At 47.4% G+C, this 17381-nt stretch overlaps 1 protein-coding gene across 1 annotated transcript in view; it reads right to left on the reverse strand.

Moving 5' to 3' along the window:
* Positions 1 to 17381, reverse strand: part of Galnt17 (polypeptide N-acetylgalactosaminyltransferase 17) — a 351033-nt gene that overhangs the window by 66516 nt on the left and 267136 nt on the right. Inside the window, exon 6 of the mRNA XM_076839996.2 lies at positions 12265 to 12382. Within this exon, the coding sequence (XP_076696111.1) occupies positions 12265 to 12382 (118 nt within the window). The remainder of the gene's footprint in view (positions 1 to 12264; positions 12383 to 17381) is intronic.

Genomic DNA, 17381 nt, shown 5'->3' on the forward strand with positions numbered 1-17381 from the left:
GGTGTCTATTTGATTTTTAATAGCGTGTTTCGATGAGCTTAAATTGTAAATTTTGATTAAGTCCAATGCTGGGAGCCATCAGCCAAGTAGGTATGACAATCTCCTTGCCAGCTTACTTCCATGCTGTCTAGTGGAAGGACTTCTGAAAGGTGACCTTGCTCAAGGACCAGGGCGGTTTAGCATAATAGGAGAATAGGGTGTTCCCCCTTTAGAATAGGGCAGTTTAGCATAATAGGAGATTAGGGTGTTCCCCCTTTAGAATAGGGCGTATCCTGCTGCTGAGTTCCTCTTGAGTTCTTAGGGTCAGACAGTATATTGGGGAGACAGAAGCCCAGGAGTAGTGAATTTGGGCAGAGTGTGAATTTGGGCAGAGAACGTGGATTCCCCCAGAACGTGTTTGTAGACGGCCGGTGTGAGCTCGGGAATAAAGAATTGCTGTTTGAATCTACAAGCTGTGTGGAGACTCGTGATTTGTGCCCAGCCAGAGACTGCGGCAGTCCAAAATAACAATTTTCTTATTATTTTTTTTGGGATACAGTCCAGAAAATATTGCCTGACTCGAGATTCTCTTATGTGTTCACCGGAGCTTTTATGGATCATAGAACTAAATGGGAAAGACAGAACCATAAAGACCCTCGAAAAACACAGAAGAAAATGAATAGACAAGCCACAGGCTGGAAAAAATACTCAAGCACACACATTTGAGAAAGGAATCATATCCAGAACATATATGGTGAACTCCTACAAATCAGGATAAAATAGAGCACCACAGTGTTTCATAATGGACAAAAGACGATATTCATACGAGACACACGGAAAAGGTGCTGAGCATCATCAGCCATCAAGCAACTGCCGATCAACCACATAGAAGTAGCACTTCAAACTGCGCATGTCTGTTAAAAATAAATCCTGACCACACCAACGATGATCAAAGACAGGGGACACTGGGAATGATTACACAGCCCTGCAGCATTGGAAATGGTACACTTTGGAGACCTGGTTGACAGTTTCTTACAAAGTCAAACACACACCTTTCATATATTCTAGCTGCTCAACCCCCAGGTATTGACCAGGAGAAATCAACACATGTCCAAAAAAGACTTTTAGTGAATGTCCGTGGCCGTCCCAGATCAGAAATGACTAGAGCATCCCTCAGCCAGAAAAAGAGTGAACCCCGTGTTGGTGTTCACAGGATGCGACCCTTGCTTCTCAGCAATAAGAGCCAACGAACCACAGAGAACGCACTACAACATGGAAAGATCTCAGAAACCTTTCTTCAGCTGAAAGCAGCTGTCTGCAATAGATTATATAAGGCACAAGTCCATCCATTGAGGTTCTGGGACAGGCCCAGCAGTTCTATGATGAAGAATATCAGAAAATGGTCAATTGGGGTGGAAGGATTTGGGGAAATGGGAAGAACTGAGAGGAAATGGAAAAAGGGGATTTTTCTCAGGCAACTTATGTTCCATATCCTGTTAGGCAAGGTGATTATAGGGTGTGAACCACAGAGAAACGCCTCGGACTGAAGACAGACAATCTCCACAATTTTATTATATTAAATTATACCTTAATAAAAAACACATAGAATGGGAAAAGGTGAATAATGACTATAATGGATTTAGACACATAAAAGGTATACTTTGAAATTTTTTTTGAGTCCGTGACATTACAGAATGAGAAAAACAACATCCTCATTGGTCACCTTTGGAGGTTGCTATGGCACCAACTCATTATTCTAGAAATGTTTAAGCAAAAAGAAGGAAGGAAGCATTTATCCAGCTTTCCTTATCCAAACTATTTCCTAGTATCCAAATAGTCGAAGAGGGAGAGAACTTTCTAATGGATGAACCCAGCCTGTAAATGCAGAAGAGATGTAGAATTGTTTCTAACTCATCATTTTGCAGGCACTAATGAAATAATGGACACGCGATGCTCATCTGTGGCTGCTACAACCACTAATCAGGTGAAAGTCAAAGGGGAACTTTATAACGGATCAGTGGGGAGACGCCAGGAGCCCCTGTCGGATCTTAACACCACTAAAGGGTGACAGCCTGACATCCAGTTATCTCCTATGTGGCGTGATGGGCAGTTCACAGCACCACCTAAAACATTCTTGCCAGGGAAGGAGCCAAGGCAGGGAGGGAGCTAATCAATCTTCCTGATCTAACTACAGTTCAGGAAAACAGAGATTAGACGAAAGAGTTAAAGACCTCAAGAGAGAGATCAATCTGCCAAGTCCAGACTCTGCAAAATTTTACAGGACAAACAGCTTGGTTTCTTCAACAAATCAACAGTATGAAAATATTTAAAAATGAGGGGAAATGTCATAGATTAAAATGTACTTAACAGACATATCAACCAATACAATGTGGTTGGACCCTGTAAGAATACATTTTTTTTTTTTTTTACAGGATTGAACCTAGGGCCCTCTACCACTGATCTACAGTCTCAGATATTTCTATTTTTTATTTTGAGACAAGGTCTTCCTATGTCGCCCAGACTGATCTTGAAACTTTGATCTCCCACCTCAGCCTCCAGAGTTACTTGATTTGGAGGTACACCCCACCATGCCTGGCTCCTTGTCTGAATTCTTTTTTTTTTTCTTTCTATTATGCACCTTTTTTTAAAAAAAAATGGTGCATGATAGTTGCATACAAGGATGGAATTTGTTGCTACATATTCCTATGTGCACACAGTGTGACAGCACAGTTTTGTCCCTCTCACTCCCCAGCACTTCCCCCTCCCTCTCCTCCTCTCACCCCTTGGTCCCTCTCCTCTACTGACCATCCTTGGATTTTCATGAGATTTTTCCCCCCACACCATTCTTTTCCTTCTGTCTCTCCAGCTTCCATATATGAGAGAACATCTTACCCTTGACCTTCTGAATTTGGTTTATTTTGCTTAAATGGTCTCAAGTTCCATCCATTTTCCTGAAAATGACCTAATTTCATTTGGTCTTTATGACCAAATAAAACTCAATTGTGTGTCTACACCACGTTTTCTTATCCGTTCACCCACTGATGGGCACCTGGGCTGGCTCCGTGGTGTGGCTGTTGTGAATTGTGCTGCTGTCTGTACACACAGGGGTGTGTGTATCACTGCAGTGAGAGGACTTTCATTCCTTAGGGTAAATATGGAGGAGAGTGTAGCTGAGTCATATGGTGGTTCCAGGCCTAGTCTTTTGAGAGCCTCCATACTGATTTTCATAGTGGTTGTTCTAACTTACAATCCCACCAACAGTGTACAGGTGTTCCTCTTCTTTACACCCTCCCCAGCATGTAATCTTATTTGTATTCTTGATGACTGCCATTCTGACTGGTGTGAGATGAAATCTCAGTATAGTTTTGATTTGTGTTTCCCTAATTGCTAATGGTGTCGAACAATTTTTTTCATATATATGTTGGATATTTTATTTCTTCTTTTGAGAAGCATCTGTCTAATTCATTTGCCAATTTATTAATGGGCTTATTTGGTTTTATGGTGTTAAGTTTTTTGAATGCCTTATATATTCAAGATATTAATCCTCTCAGAAGAGTATCCAGCAAAGATTTTTTCCCCATTCTTTAAGTTCTCTCTTTACATTCTTAATTGTTTCGTGTGTTGTGCAGAAGCTTTTTAATTTGATGTCATCCCATTTATTAACCCTTGGCATTATTTCCTGAGCTTAGGGGTTCCATTGAGAAAGCTGTTGCTTGCGTTATATACTGGAATGCTGATCCTCTTTTCTTCTAGGAGTTGCACCGTTTCTGGTCTAATCCCTTAGTGTTTGATCCATTTTGAGTTGATTATTCTGTAGGTGAGAGATAAGGGTCTAGTTTCGTTCTTCTACATAGGGATAACCAATTTTTTCCAGCACCAATTGTTAAAAAGACTCTTTTCTCCATGTGTGCCTTTAGCATCTTTGTCAAGGATCAGATGACTGCAGCTGTGTGGGTTTGTCTCTGTGTCTCTTACTCTGTGCCATTGGTCTGTGGGTCGACTTTTATGCCAGTACCATGCAGTTTTGTTACTATAGCTCTGTAGTATAATTTGAAGCCAGGTCTTGTGATACCTCCACCATTGCTTAGAATTGCTTTGGCTATTCTGGGTCTTTTATTTTTCCAAATGAACTTTAGGACTGTTTTTCTAGTTCTATTAAGAATGTCATTGGTATTTTGATGGTAATCACATTGAATCTGCATATTGCTTTTGGTAATATGGCCATTTTAATGATATTGATTATGCCTATCCATGAACATGGGAGGTCTTTCCATCTTTTGAGTTCTTCAATGTTCTATAGTTTTCATTGTAGAGGTATTTCATCTTCTTGATTAGATTTATTCCTAGTATTTTATTTTATTTCTTTTTTTGAGGCTATTGTAAATGGAATTGTTTTCTTACTTTGTTTCTCAGCAGATTCATTGTTGGTATGTAGGAAAGCTGTTGGTTTTTGTTGTAACTTGCTACTTTGATGAATTATTTATTAGTGCTAGCAGTCTTTCTTTTTTAAATATTTATATTTTAGTTATAGGTGGACACAATATCTTTATTTTACTTTATGTGGTGCTAGGCGAACATGCTAGGTGAACACAACCCCAGCCCAAGTGCTAGCAGTCTTCTGGTGGATTTTTTTTTTAATCTTCTACATATCAGATCATATCAGCTGTAGACAGTGAAAATTTGACTTCTTCCTTTCCTATTTTTGTTCCCTTTATTTTCTTCTTTTGCCAAATAGCTCTGGCTAGAATTTCAAGCACCACATTAAATATGAATGGTGAGAATGGGCAACCTTTTCTTGTTCAAATTTTAAAGGAAATGCTTTCAGTTTTTTTCCCATTTACTATGAGGTTGACTTTGAGATTTTTCATATGTAGGCTTTATGATGTTGAGGGAGGTACCTTCTATCTCTAGTCTCTTCAGTGTTTTTAACATTAATGGGTCCTGGATTTTGTCAAAGTCTCTCTCTGCATATACTGCAATGACTAATTGATTTTTGTCCTTAATTCTATTTGTGATAAATTATATTTATCAATTTGCATATATTAAACCATCAACCAACTTACTTATACTATGCAATCTTCTTAGTATGGCATTTAACACAATTTGCTAATATTTTATTAAGTATTTTTGCCTCTAAGTTTATCAGGGATATCATATCAGTCTGGAGATTTGTTTTTTCCCTTGATGCATCCTTATCTGGTTTTGGTACAAGTATGATATTGGCTTCATACAATGAATTTAGAAGTGTTCCCTCCCTTTCTAATTCATGGAATAAATTAAGGAGCATTAACATTAGCTCTTCTTTAAAGGTTTCTGAGAACTCAGTGGAGAATCCATCTGATCCTGGACTTTGCTTTGTGGGAAGGCTTTTAAATTACTGCTTCTATCTCCTTCTATCTCATTGGTCTGTTTAACTTTTCTATGTCCTCTTGATTCAGTTTTGGCAGGTTGCATACATACAGAAATTTATTTTTTATAGGTTTTCCAATTTATTGGAATACTAAGTTTTCAAAATAGTCTCTAATGATCCTCTGGAATTCTGTGATGTCTGTGGTGATGTTTCCTTTTCATTACTAATTTTATTAATTTGGGTTTTCTCTCTTTTTCTCTTAGTTATTCACTAAGGGTTTATCAGTCTTGTTTATATACTCAGGGAACCAACTGTGTTTCATTGATCCTATAATATCACCTATTTTTGAGAAAGTTCCATGAGCTGCTGGAAAGAAAGTAGATTTAACTGGTGTTGGAATAAATATTCTATAGAAGTCTATTAAGTCCATTTGATTTATAATATTATTCACATTCAAACAATCTTTCCTGTTTTATGTCTGGATCACCTGTCTAATAGTGGGAGAGGCACGCTGAAATCACCCAGTATTATTGTACTGGGGTCTACCTGAGGCTAATGTCTCTTTTATGTAATCAGTTGCACCCATTATGGGGCAAAAATATTCATTATTGTTTCATATTCTTGTTGGATTATTGTTTTTACTGGTATGACATGACCCTTTTGTGATTTTTGATTAATCTGGTTTGAGGTCTGCTTTGTCAGATGAAAGTAGATTCTCCTACTTGTTTTAAGGTATTAACTTAGTATGTCAATTTCCACCCTTTCATTTTCAGCCTGTGACTGTAAGGTGAGTCTCTTGGAAACAACATAGAGTTGAGTCTTGTTCTTTAAATCATTTTGCCAGCCTATATCTTCTATGTAGTTGGAGAGTTGAAACAAACTCCATTCAGTGTTATTATATAGAGATGTTTAACAATTCCTGCCATTTGGGTTTATTTATAATGTTTAACTTGGTCCTATTTCTCATGAAATTTGTTCATTTGTGAGACCTGGAGTTTGTTTTTTATTTTTTCTGTGTGGAGTATTTCCATAAGTATGTTCTGTAGTGCTGGCTTAGTAGTCATAAATTCTTTCAGTTTATGATGACTGTGGAAGGTTTTATTTCCCCCCAACTTTGAAGGATATAGTTGCTGTTTATAGCAATTGTGGTTGGCAGTTATTTTCTTTAAGGACTTAGAACACATCCTTCCAAGCCCTTCCGGCTTTTACAGTTTATGCTGAGAAATCAGAAGTGATTCTGATTGGCTTGCTTCTAAATGTGACCTGACTTTTTCACTTGCGGGTTTTAAAATTCTATCATTTTTTGTGTATGTTAGGCATGTTAATTATAATGTGCATGAAGAGGTTCTTCTTTGATTTGTCTCTTTGGGGTTCTGAACGCTTCCTATATCTGGATGTCCACCCCATTCTCAAGAAAACAGGGAAAGAGAAACAAGAGGGCAAGCAAATAAAAATAACAACAACAACAACAACAACAACAACAACAAAATAAACAAGATAAAAACCCTAACCCTCAAAAGACAAGACAAAGAAAAATAACTACATTTTAAAAATGCTTACAATGAAAAAGGAGCAATTATGTATATGTATATATGTCCATGAACTAATGAACAAAGCAAGAACACCAAAACAAACAAACAAACAAAAAACAAATGGAAGAAAGATTCTTAATGAAAAATAGTTAATAAGGATGGCTGGTTACTGTCTGTAACTAACTGTCCTTCTTTCTGTTTCTTCTTGGGTTATGTACCGAGAGAGAGAGAGAGAGCGAGAGAGAGAGCACATTAAGTGCACACTGGGGTCTGTTAACCCCTTCCTCTTTCTGTGTTGTTCACCAACCTCTCAGCTGGTGTGGCCTAAAACTGAAGCTGGTTCAGATAAGTCTCAGCTTTCCTTTTCCCCTATATAAGGTATGATGGAAGAGCTGTCGGTTGGAGTTTTGTCTTCACAGACCAGATGCTTGCATTCCAGAGTTCTATGAGGGGAGTTCTGGAGGCTCAAGTCTAATCTGGCCTCAGGGACGTTATAGGTGGTGTCTGCTCTGGAGAGATTAGATCAACACACCCCACAGCATGGCCATTGCTAATCTTTGCAGGGAGTCTGGAGCCTCCCAGGAGTTCTCCTCCAAGGGCAGGGGAGCCAATACCTCCCCCTTCTGCTGCCCACCAACACAGCCTTCCCAGGCTGAGTCCTGAGTGTTCACACCTGCCTATTCAGATTCTCCCCACTCACCTTAGCTGATCACATGAGCTGCCAGACTCAAAGGGAAAACCAATTGGGCTCCTCTTGGCTTTTCCAACTTGAATCTCCCAGGTATGACCTTTTCTGTACATCTTTTGCTCCTATTCCTTTAGCTACACAGTAGGCACTTGCCAGGACAGTGTGACCATGTTTTCTATGACCTCCCAGCTCCACAATAGCAGCTGCAGCATGGCCTCCTCCAGATGCTCCTGCCTCAGCTCTCTGCAGCCAGTGGAGAAACAGACAACATTTGCAAACACCTCTTCTCTGTGCAGCCTCTGGATCAGCTAAGTCCAGGATGCCTTCCTGATTCCAGGTGTTTCTATCCACATCTGTTCATTGTGCTTCTGTGTTCTCTCTCTGCTCTGTGGCAAACCTGAGCTGCCACTGCAGCTGCAACCTACTTGGGTTCAAAGTACTCTTCCTTCTTTGCTCAATGAGCCCAAATTTCTGAGTCTCCAAGATGTGCTGACTGTCCAGTATAGAATTCACTGAAATCCATCTTTCGCTGAGAAGCAGTACTCCTACTGCCTGAGTACGAAGCCACTAGCAACCAGGAATGCAGCCTTCCTGTAGCCCACCATCTTGAATCCCTCCCTGAATTCTTAATTGAATGCACCAACTATAAAGAATATGTATTTTGAGGAAATACAACAGAATTATTTATGAGAGAACAGGATTGGATATTAAATTGTGCTAACGGTAATACTATGCAAAGCCTATGTTTGAAAAAGTCTTCCTATATTTGCAATGCATTCTTAAGTATTTATAGGTGGAATGACATGATGTCTGGGGATTTGCTTTGAAAGAGTCGAGAAGCAGTTACTGAAAAAACAAACAGCAGAATGTTGACATTTGTTGAACTTGAATGATGAACACACGTGGATGCACTACGCTGAATCTATTTCTGTGTATGTCTCAAGTTTTCCATAATAAAATGTTGAATTAAAGTAAGAGAAATTAGCATAAAATGTAATGACTGAATTTAGCAATTTGCTTTGAGGGGGAAAAAACAGTAACAGACAAAGCATCTAAATTCCCCTCATTTGCTCAGGGTAGAAATCCAACATTACAGAATTTTACCAACATTTCAGAATTCTCCTAACAGGCAGGAGGAGTACATTCTGGTGTTCTACCCAGCGCAGTAGGGCAACTACAGCTCACAGCAAACTCTTATGTATTTCTTTTTTCCATACGTCCATTGGTTCACTATAGTGGTACGTATGGTGGCACCTGTTATGTATTTGTACGAGCACATGCTATAAGAATATCATTTGGCCGACATCATTCCCCAGTACCTTCCCCTTTCTTCCCCTCACCCTTCTCTCATGCATTTCAGAATAATTGGAAGAGAGGTATTCAAAGGTTCTTGACACAAAGAAATGATAAATGTTAATTGTCCCGACTTAATCATTACAGGATGCGTACCTGTCATCAAAGTGTCACACGTCACCCATGAAATCTGTACAATTAAAATTAAGTCTCAATAAAAATTTTTTAACAATGCTGAAAAACAAGGCTTCTGCCAAAAGTCAGCTCACAGTGGCAGGACCATGTGACCTGTGGGACGCGAGAGGCAAAATCCCTCCTAGGTCTTTAGCCTGTGTGCTGCATGTGCTAGGCGGGCCACAAGAAGCAGGCGATGGTACTCCATGGGGGGACTGTGCCTCAGACCCTGTGGACACTCTCCTGAAGACGTGGCAGGGCACCCAGGGTGGTGACGGCCATGGAGATGTGAAGCTTGGAGCCGTGGCCTGGGCCGTTCACTGCGGTACTCCCAAGGAGTGGGGACGGAGGCTGGCTGGTCCCTGGACTGGGGACAAAGCCCTCGCGTTCAGGATTGTGCTGGAGGCAGGACTGAGGAGTCCCTGCCTGGTCCCTGCACTGGGGGACAGAACCCTCGGGTTCAGGGTTGTGCTGTAGACAGGACTGAGGAGTCCCCGCCTCCTCTGGGGATGGGGACAGCCACCACCGAGCAGAATGGCCTCCCTTAGACCTGTCCTCCAGGTCGCTGCAGGCAGGGTGAGTCATTCCTGGGGGCGTAAAGTACTGGGCGGTGGTGGCAGGTAAGAACACTGAGCTGCATACTTCTAATTTGCTAACAAGATGGATCTTAAATGAAATTCCCCGGTAGTGGCAACCATGGAGGAGGTGTGGATAGGTTGATGAGGTCGGTGGGGTGATCATGTCAGTACGTGTGTCAGAACATCCTGCTGTGCACCTTAAAGACGTGTGATTGTTCTGTGTTGGCAGGCTCAGTAACGCTGTTAGAAATAGATCTACAGGGGGCTGGGGCTGGGGCTCTGTGGCAGAGCGCTTGCCTCACACATGGGAGGCACTGGGTTCGATCCTCAGCACATAGGAAAATACACAAATAACATAAAGGCATGCTGTCCATCCACACCTACAAAAACAATCAAAAAATAAACCTACAAGTGCAGAAGAAAGAAGAGCAGATGGGTTTGTGGGTGTGGGAAATGAACTCCTCTCTGGTGAGCAGTGAGTGCTGCTGTCACAGCCTCTGTTGTCCCAGAGAACAGCAGCTCTGGAGGGCCCTCCCAGACGCCCCGCTGCTAGCATGTCTGTGGGGCAGGGCATCACCCCACCCCGTCCCTCCCAGGCCCGAGCTTCTGGCCCTTTCTTTCTCCCAGGGCCTGGTGCCCTTCTCACAGCACCCAGATCCTGAAATTTCTCATGTCTTCAAGATAAAATGAAAAGAAAGGAAAGCTCAACTGCGTCCATATGGGGTTCCCTGAGCTGCCTCCTCTCGGGCCGCATGTCCTGCCTTCGCCATAGCCCTTGCTGCCTTCCGAGCTGGCAGGTGCCCCGACCCCCCACTACCTCTACTCTTGTCAGGTTTCCAGGGAACTTGTTCAATCTTTAATCCACAAATACTGATCTGGCCACAGATCAGGCATGGTCCTACACACCTGGGGCGAGAAAGATCCGTGCCCCACTGATCTGCGACCTAGTGACGTGGAAGAGAGAACTAACGAATAAGCAAACCCAGGATGAGGAGCCCAAGTGCCAAGGCAGGAGACGGGCGGAGGAGGGAGAGAGGAGCGGGTCGGGTTAGGGTGAGGCTGAGCGTCAGCATGCTGGACCCAGGTCCCGTCCAGCAATTGCACTCAGAAGGGATGGACAGGCAAGGGCTGGCTGTGCTTGTGGGCCTCTGAATTGCTGGGCTCTAGAAGAATCCTGCACAAAGTCCACCCAGGGAAGAACCCAGCTTAGAAATCAAAGCCCGGGAAGCAGAACCTGCCCTCTTGAAAGGGGAGCAATTTTAGGATCCAGGGAAGGTCCCCGCCACTCCCTTTACTTAATGCAGCCCCGATGTTCTGTACGTCATGAGGACACAGGGTCTTTCAATCCATAGATTGCTGAGGGTGGATGGGGACAGTGAAGTGTCCTAAAGAGGCTGGATACCAAGGGATAAACCAATGGAGCAGACGCTAAGAGCGGGCATTCCTGAGGAGCAGGTTCTGCCCAGGGCTTGTGCTGGGGTTGAATACAAAAGAAAACGCACCCAAGATGTTAGAACAAATGCAGAGGAAATTAGCCATTCTGACCGCACTCTGAGGTGTCCCCGATACACCTGCTCCCAGGGCCCTACAGGCGGGGCGTGGAGGGGGGCAGCACAGACCCCAGCCTGGCTTTTCCACCAGCATCTTCTCAGCGTGGTGATGGACACGCAGGCAGGAGAAGCGGGTCTCCTGGAAAGTGGTTACTGCATTGAAGAGAAAATCCCTTTGTAACACTTGCTGAGCTGGTCAAAGCAGACTCTGTCCAGGCCCCTCACAAGAGTCAGGGACAATGGCAATACGACTCTGAGGCAGGAGATTGGGCCCAGCTCCAAATACAGTGTGAATTTACAGCTGGGAGCAGGGCGGGATCAGTGCAATGAAAACCACCAAGGAAGCTTAGGGGTGGGCGGGATTCTCACTGGCGTGGTGCGGGGTGAGGAGCCTGGTTAGTTGTGCAGCAGGCTTAGGCTTGGAGGGAGCGGCTCCTGTGGACCTGACCCCTGACTGAGGAGGTTCTGGCTAAAGCCTGACTCTACAGAGTGCAGAACCCTAGGACAAGGCTCAGGAGCTGGACCAAAATATGGTCCAACAAGGACTCGTCACCAAGCCCTTAAGGAGTCCCCACTTGACTCTAGCAACTGGAGGCCGGATGCACTGGGGGCTTTCAACTTTCCCATTTCACAGTGAAACTCTCTTTTTCAAATACAAGCTCCGACAGAGCTCAGCGAGTAAAATCCATGACTGGGGAGGATGACCGGCCAGCAACAGTTACTCGGTTCCCTCCCGTCCCCCTTCAGACTCCCTGGGAAGTGCTTCTGAGAAACAGGAGACCCAGGATGCGGGTTTCCCTCCTCCAGCATCCTGAGTTTACCTGGGCATGGACATCGTATTCAAGGAGATGGCTTAGCTGTAAGACGAACTTAAGGACAGAGCAGAGTTGGGCATGAGTGGGAACCCAACTCCCCGGGTGACACCCAGAGTAGGCCGCCAGGCCTAAGCAAGCCGGCCACCCCCCAGAGAGGGCAAGGGGAGCCTTTCCCATTCAAGAAGGCGGAGGACCCTGCTCACACATCTGCCTGCCAAGGAGAATAACTGACGGTGCCAAGGAGACTCAGCAGCTCCGTGCAGCACCACGAAGACGTCAGGAGGGAGGGACGCCACCTCACCAACCTTGATTCCCAGCTCGATGTTTTCTCCTCCGTACACGTCCATTCCAGGGTCCAGAAGACCGATTTCCCCAAAGAACTTCCTGTTGACCACGAAGGAACAGCCGATCATGGCTGGCGTCCTGCAGGAGAGAGAGAAGCTAAGAGTGGCTCATACAGGGAAGCATCCGCCCAGAGGCCCCTGGAGGTGCCGGTTCCCCTCCAGCCTCTCCTGGGACCTCCACCCAGCACCCAGCCATCAGGCTACTGGTGGCTGCAGGAAAGCAAGGGACCCTGCGGGGTCCAGGGATGGCCAGCTCCCTGGTCAACTGCTCGGGGACTGGTCTCACACACATGTGCTGTCTACACACATGGAAAGTGGCCCCTGTTGCACTCTGGGGAGCAGAGTGACAGCATGGAGGTCCACAGTCAGTCTCAAGGGTTTTAGAGAAGCTGAAGGCCAGCAGTGACTTCCACCGTCACTTATGTCCTCCTGCCCTGAGCCCTCAGAGATCAGGCTACCGGGGCCCACAAGTATCGAGAACAAATGGTGGGAAGATGATCTCAGCAAGGTCACCTACGGGGACCTCAAATGTCTGAAAATCAATATTGTTATTTTATTTTTTTTTTAATATATGCATCTTCTCAATTGCTTCTTCTGGAAGGGGCTAAAGTCACAGACCAATGCTATGAAAGATCATGTGTGGTGACATCGCACAGGGTCCTGTGTGCAGGAGCTGACGGACAAGCTGCCCTCACACGTGTGCTGCAGTTCCATACGGTACAGGGACCATGCACCATTCACCCATAGGCCACGCTCCACACTGTGCGCTGTTCATGAGAGACAACCACGGGCCATGCTCCACAGTGTCTCTTCAGAATCACAGGGTAGCACTGATCTACAATTGCCGTGTTTTCTTGCCTTGGTTTCCAGATTTATAGGCATCCTTGTGTGATAAATTTTTTTCAGCAAATTCTCGGCATCTACTATGTCTAAGGTATTTTTCTGGTGCTACAGAGAGAAGAGAGACTCCAGACATATTTCCTTAATTCAAGCAACTAAAAGTAAATATGATAACATTAGGATAAATAATATCATAAATACGTAGCTATAATAAATGTAATAATGTTATAAGAATCGGTGTTACAAGGTGGTGTCCGTGCACCCCCCAGGTAACCACCTCCACGACCCTGTGAAGAAGGCAGATCCATTTCCACTCAACAGCTGAGGCCCCGGGAAACCAAGTGGCCTGCTCTGAGTCGCGGAGAAGAGCTCGGGGCCTGTCTAACTCCTAAGCTCTTGATTTCAGGCCTTACGCTTGACCGCACTCTCCAGAAAGCCTCCACGGACAAGCTAGCAATTCCACTGCCAAAGGCCAGAAACAGTATCTCCTGCGGGAGGCTCATGGATGCTCCCCTGGGGCCAGCAAAAGGCAACCGGGTAGGACACTCTTGAACTGAAGCGCAGGCCCCAGCCTCATTCGGACGGATACTCTGGTGTTGACCTTCATGTCCACATTCTGACTCTGGAAGAGCTCTTGTTCCCATGTGGGGGGCAGGTGGGGGCTCATGGTGGAGCAATGTTCAGAGTCGAATGCCACCGAACACTGTGACTGCAGAGCCACCACAGGGCTGGAGACCCTGGGTCACCTCCACAGAGCCAAACAAGAGAAGATGTGCAGTGTGCCCGGGGCATACAGCAGGCGCTCAATAAATCATGTACCTCTGTCCTCCTTCTGTGAGGGCTGTCCAGGCTTTTCCAGAAACTGCCGGCCAGTGGTGCCTCTGTACAAAGGACACCGCCCCCAGCCGGTAGAGCGTGCCACTGTCACTGCAGCAGGGATAGCAGTGCCTTCCGGGTCACTCTTCCCTCCAGCCTGGCCCCTTCAGAGAACTTGGAGAGGCGCTCCATGAGCCCACCCCTGGTCTCAGGCAACCCAGTCAGAAATAAGCCCTGATTCCAAACCAGGTCAGCTGAATCCCCTTCCTCCCGGAGCCAGAACCAGGCAGACTCACGCACTGGGGGCTTTGGCTGCCGATCTGGAACAGCTCTGGTGGGCAGTGGGTGGCTGAGCCAAGGACGGAGCAGGCACACAGTGGAAAAGGGAAGGTGCCAGGCCACGTGGAGAGTGGCCGCCTGTTGTCCTGGTCTCACCATCTGCTAGGCAGGCGGCTCTGCTCCTGGCCCCTGGAGCACAGGAGTCCCGAGTGACCTTGAGGTCCTTCTTCCACTTGGACAGTATTAGGTTAGTTTCTGTTCTTTGAAACCAAGTGGTGACAGTGACATGTGCCATCTTCTCCTACTTAGGATTCAAAGGAAAAGAGAAAGAAAGAAGAAGCCATGTCACAGGTGGGGGAGAACTGCAGGGAGGTCAGCCCTAGAGAGCCTGAGCCAGGTCACCGAGACCGCAGGCAGACAGTGACACTTTGCTGGGAGGGTGATGGGCATCTTGGGCAGGATGGCATCTGCAGAGCGGAGGGACGGGGAGCCCCTGTGTTAACTGGTAAGTTCTGAGGAGTTACAGCAAAATCTCCCCCACAACCTACACTTAGAGTCTGAAAATGCCCAAGGTCAACCAGCCGTGTAGGTAGGATCCTTTTCCAAGGCTACTTCCTGACCCCAAAGGCAAGCGGGGACCTTAAAACCACAGCGAAGAGGCTGCACACTCTGGAGGGAATGGCCATGTGCACAGCCCTGTGGGCCACAGGAATGGTTCCCAAAGATCTGTCAGTCCACCACATGAGCCCCCCATCCCATAGCTCCTTAGAAGATGCAGGTCCTGTTTCCCCCCTGGGCTGTGAAGTGTGACTGCAGATCTGAGGTTCAGGAGTCCGTGTTACACCAGCAGAACCATCCTGGGGGGCCCTGTCTACACCTAACTGCTAGGTCCCTCCCCAGAGCAGAGAGGCTGTCCCTGAAAGTTCTCTGCTTTTGGTAGCTGCCACCTGCCAACTCTTGGACCAGGGCAGGCGCTGGCTGAGTACTGCTGAATAAACAGGTCTAGGGGACATGCTTGGTGGGGAAGCCTGGGGAGCCTTGGGGCCAGCTGGACAGCAGGGAGTGGGCTTCAGTGAGGGGTGGGGAGGAGGAGGAGGGAGGGCAAGGAGGAGGAAAGGAAGGAAGAAATGGGGAGAGGGAAGGCTGGGTGCGGTGGTGCACACCTGTAACCCTAGCAACCCCAGAGGCTGAGGCAGGAGGATGGAGAGTTTAAAGCCAGCCTCAGCAACAGTGAGGTGCTAAGCCACTCAGTGAGACCCTGTCTCTAAATAAAATACAAAATAGGGCTGGGAGTGTGGTTCAGTGGTCGAGTGCCCCTGAGTTCAATCCCCAGCACCTCCAAAAAGGGGGAGGCAGAGAGGGAAGAGGAGAGAGGGAAAGAGAGAAGAGGGCAGGAGGGACGGCAGAGCTGGAGTGGTTAGGGCTCAGCGGCCACAGGCCCGTCCTCCTCCTGGATCCCGCTCTGAGTCCCTTTGGACCCCACTCTCTGCCAGGCAGCCTGGTATTTCAGTACAGTCTGGTTTTACCTGGATTAGGTGGGTGGCAAGGAGAGGTGGTTTCCCATAGGACTTGCCTGGGCCTCCCCTGTGGTCCCTGCTCTTCTCAGTGCCTGGGACCAGGTTCTACAGAAGTCCCAGGGCTGCTCACAACAGAACAATGACATTCCCTCAGTGGCTCCTCATGGGCACAAGGCTGGGGCAGGTCAGCTGCCCAGGCTGGCACCAGGGTCCACGGGAGGCCACAGCAGGCCAGGCCTCCATCTGACCCCAGGCTGGCAGAGCCAGAAGACCAGGGGTAGGGGCCAGTCCTAGTGCAGTGGAGATGTGGGCCCAACAGGGACAGTGTCATGCAAAAGGCCCCCTAAAGGCCACAGGAAATCTGTCACAGAGTCAAGAAGAGCCTGCGGGGAGGAGGGGCTGCACAGAGTCCCAAATGAGCCCAGAGGCGGCCTCCCCTGGACGGCCTGCACACACTGGGCCCGGCCTTCCTCACAGTGTGGGGAGCACGTGGGGCTCCTGGAGGCTGCTCCTGACCAGCTGGCCTCATGGATGATCAGGACACACCCTGCCCACAGGGGGCGGCCACTGTAGGCGTGAGCTCAGGGAGAGACCGCTTGGGACCTGGGACGCTGAGTGGCCGTCCTTGCCTCTGTCTGGGGGAAGCAGTTCTCCGCAGGAGGTCACTTCCCACCCCATGCAGGGTGGCTGGTCAGCCCACCTGGTCCTCGTGTTCAACAAGCCCAGAGTGAAGCGTGGCCCCACATCCCCTCTGAAGCATCCTCGTCACCTGGCCGGCCATGCGAGCTGCAGTCAATGGCACTTGGGGACTGATGAGGTCCTCAAACCGGCACTTCTAGGCTCATTGTTCACACTCCACTGTGGTGACCTGGTGACCTGCCATCAGCACAAACATTCCAACCAGAACTGTTCACAGTGGTGGTCGCAGTAAGGATCTGCCAGAGCCGGGTGGCTCCTTTACGGAGGAGAACAGAATTAAAAACAAGCACTTGTATTGTTGTCGTCACACAAAATGCAGGCGACACGCACCAGAGTTCCAGCTCAGAGAGGGAGAGACAAGCCAGGGGGAGCCAGGAGGGCAGGCCCAGGCCTTTCCCCTGGACAGGAGGGGCTCTCCATTCCTGCACAGCGTCCTTGAGCAGTGACAAAGGCCCATCCATCTGTGCGCCCTCCGGGCACCCCCTGGGTGAACGGGTGCAGGCTCAGGTCTCCCCTGGCACCCTGCCCTTCCCAGTTCATTTTCTGCCACCCCTCTTCACGGCCCAGTCACATCGCACTTTGTGGTTCTTGGTGGGCAAAGCCCAGTGTTGGTGCACAGGACACTCTGTCCCCAGTCACCCGCACCTCTGGCCACAGCGGGAGGAACCACAGGCACTGTGAGGGTCTAGCTGCCCTCTGAACACACCGCGAACTCCACACTGCCCCTCCCGCTCTCCTCGAGCCCCCGTCCCCCTGAGCCCCAGTCCCCTTTTCCTTACTCTTGCCAACATGACCTTGCTTCCCATCCTCCCAAGAAACCAGCACACCCCAGAGAATGTCCACACCACACAGGACCCACTTACTAGGCTCAACAGCCCGGCCTTCCTTTCACTGGGATCGTATCGTCCACCTCACTCTCGGCCGAGG

This window comes from Callospermophilus lateralis, chromosome 19 (assembly GCF_048772815.1).
Source record: "Callospermophilus lateralis isolate mCalLat2 chromosome 19, mCalLat2.hap1, whole genome shotgun sequence".
Lineage (NCBI taxonomy): Eukaryota > Metazoa > Chordata > Mammalia > Rodentia > Sciuridae > Callospermophilus > Callospermophilus lateralis.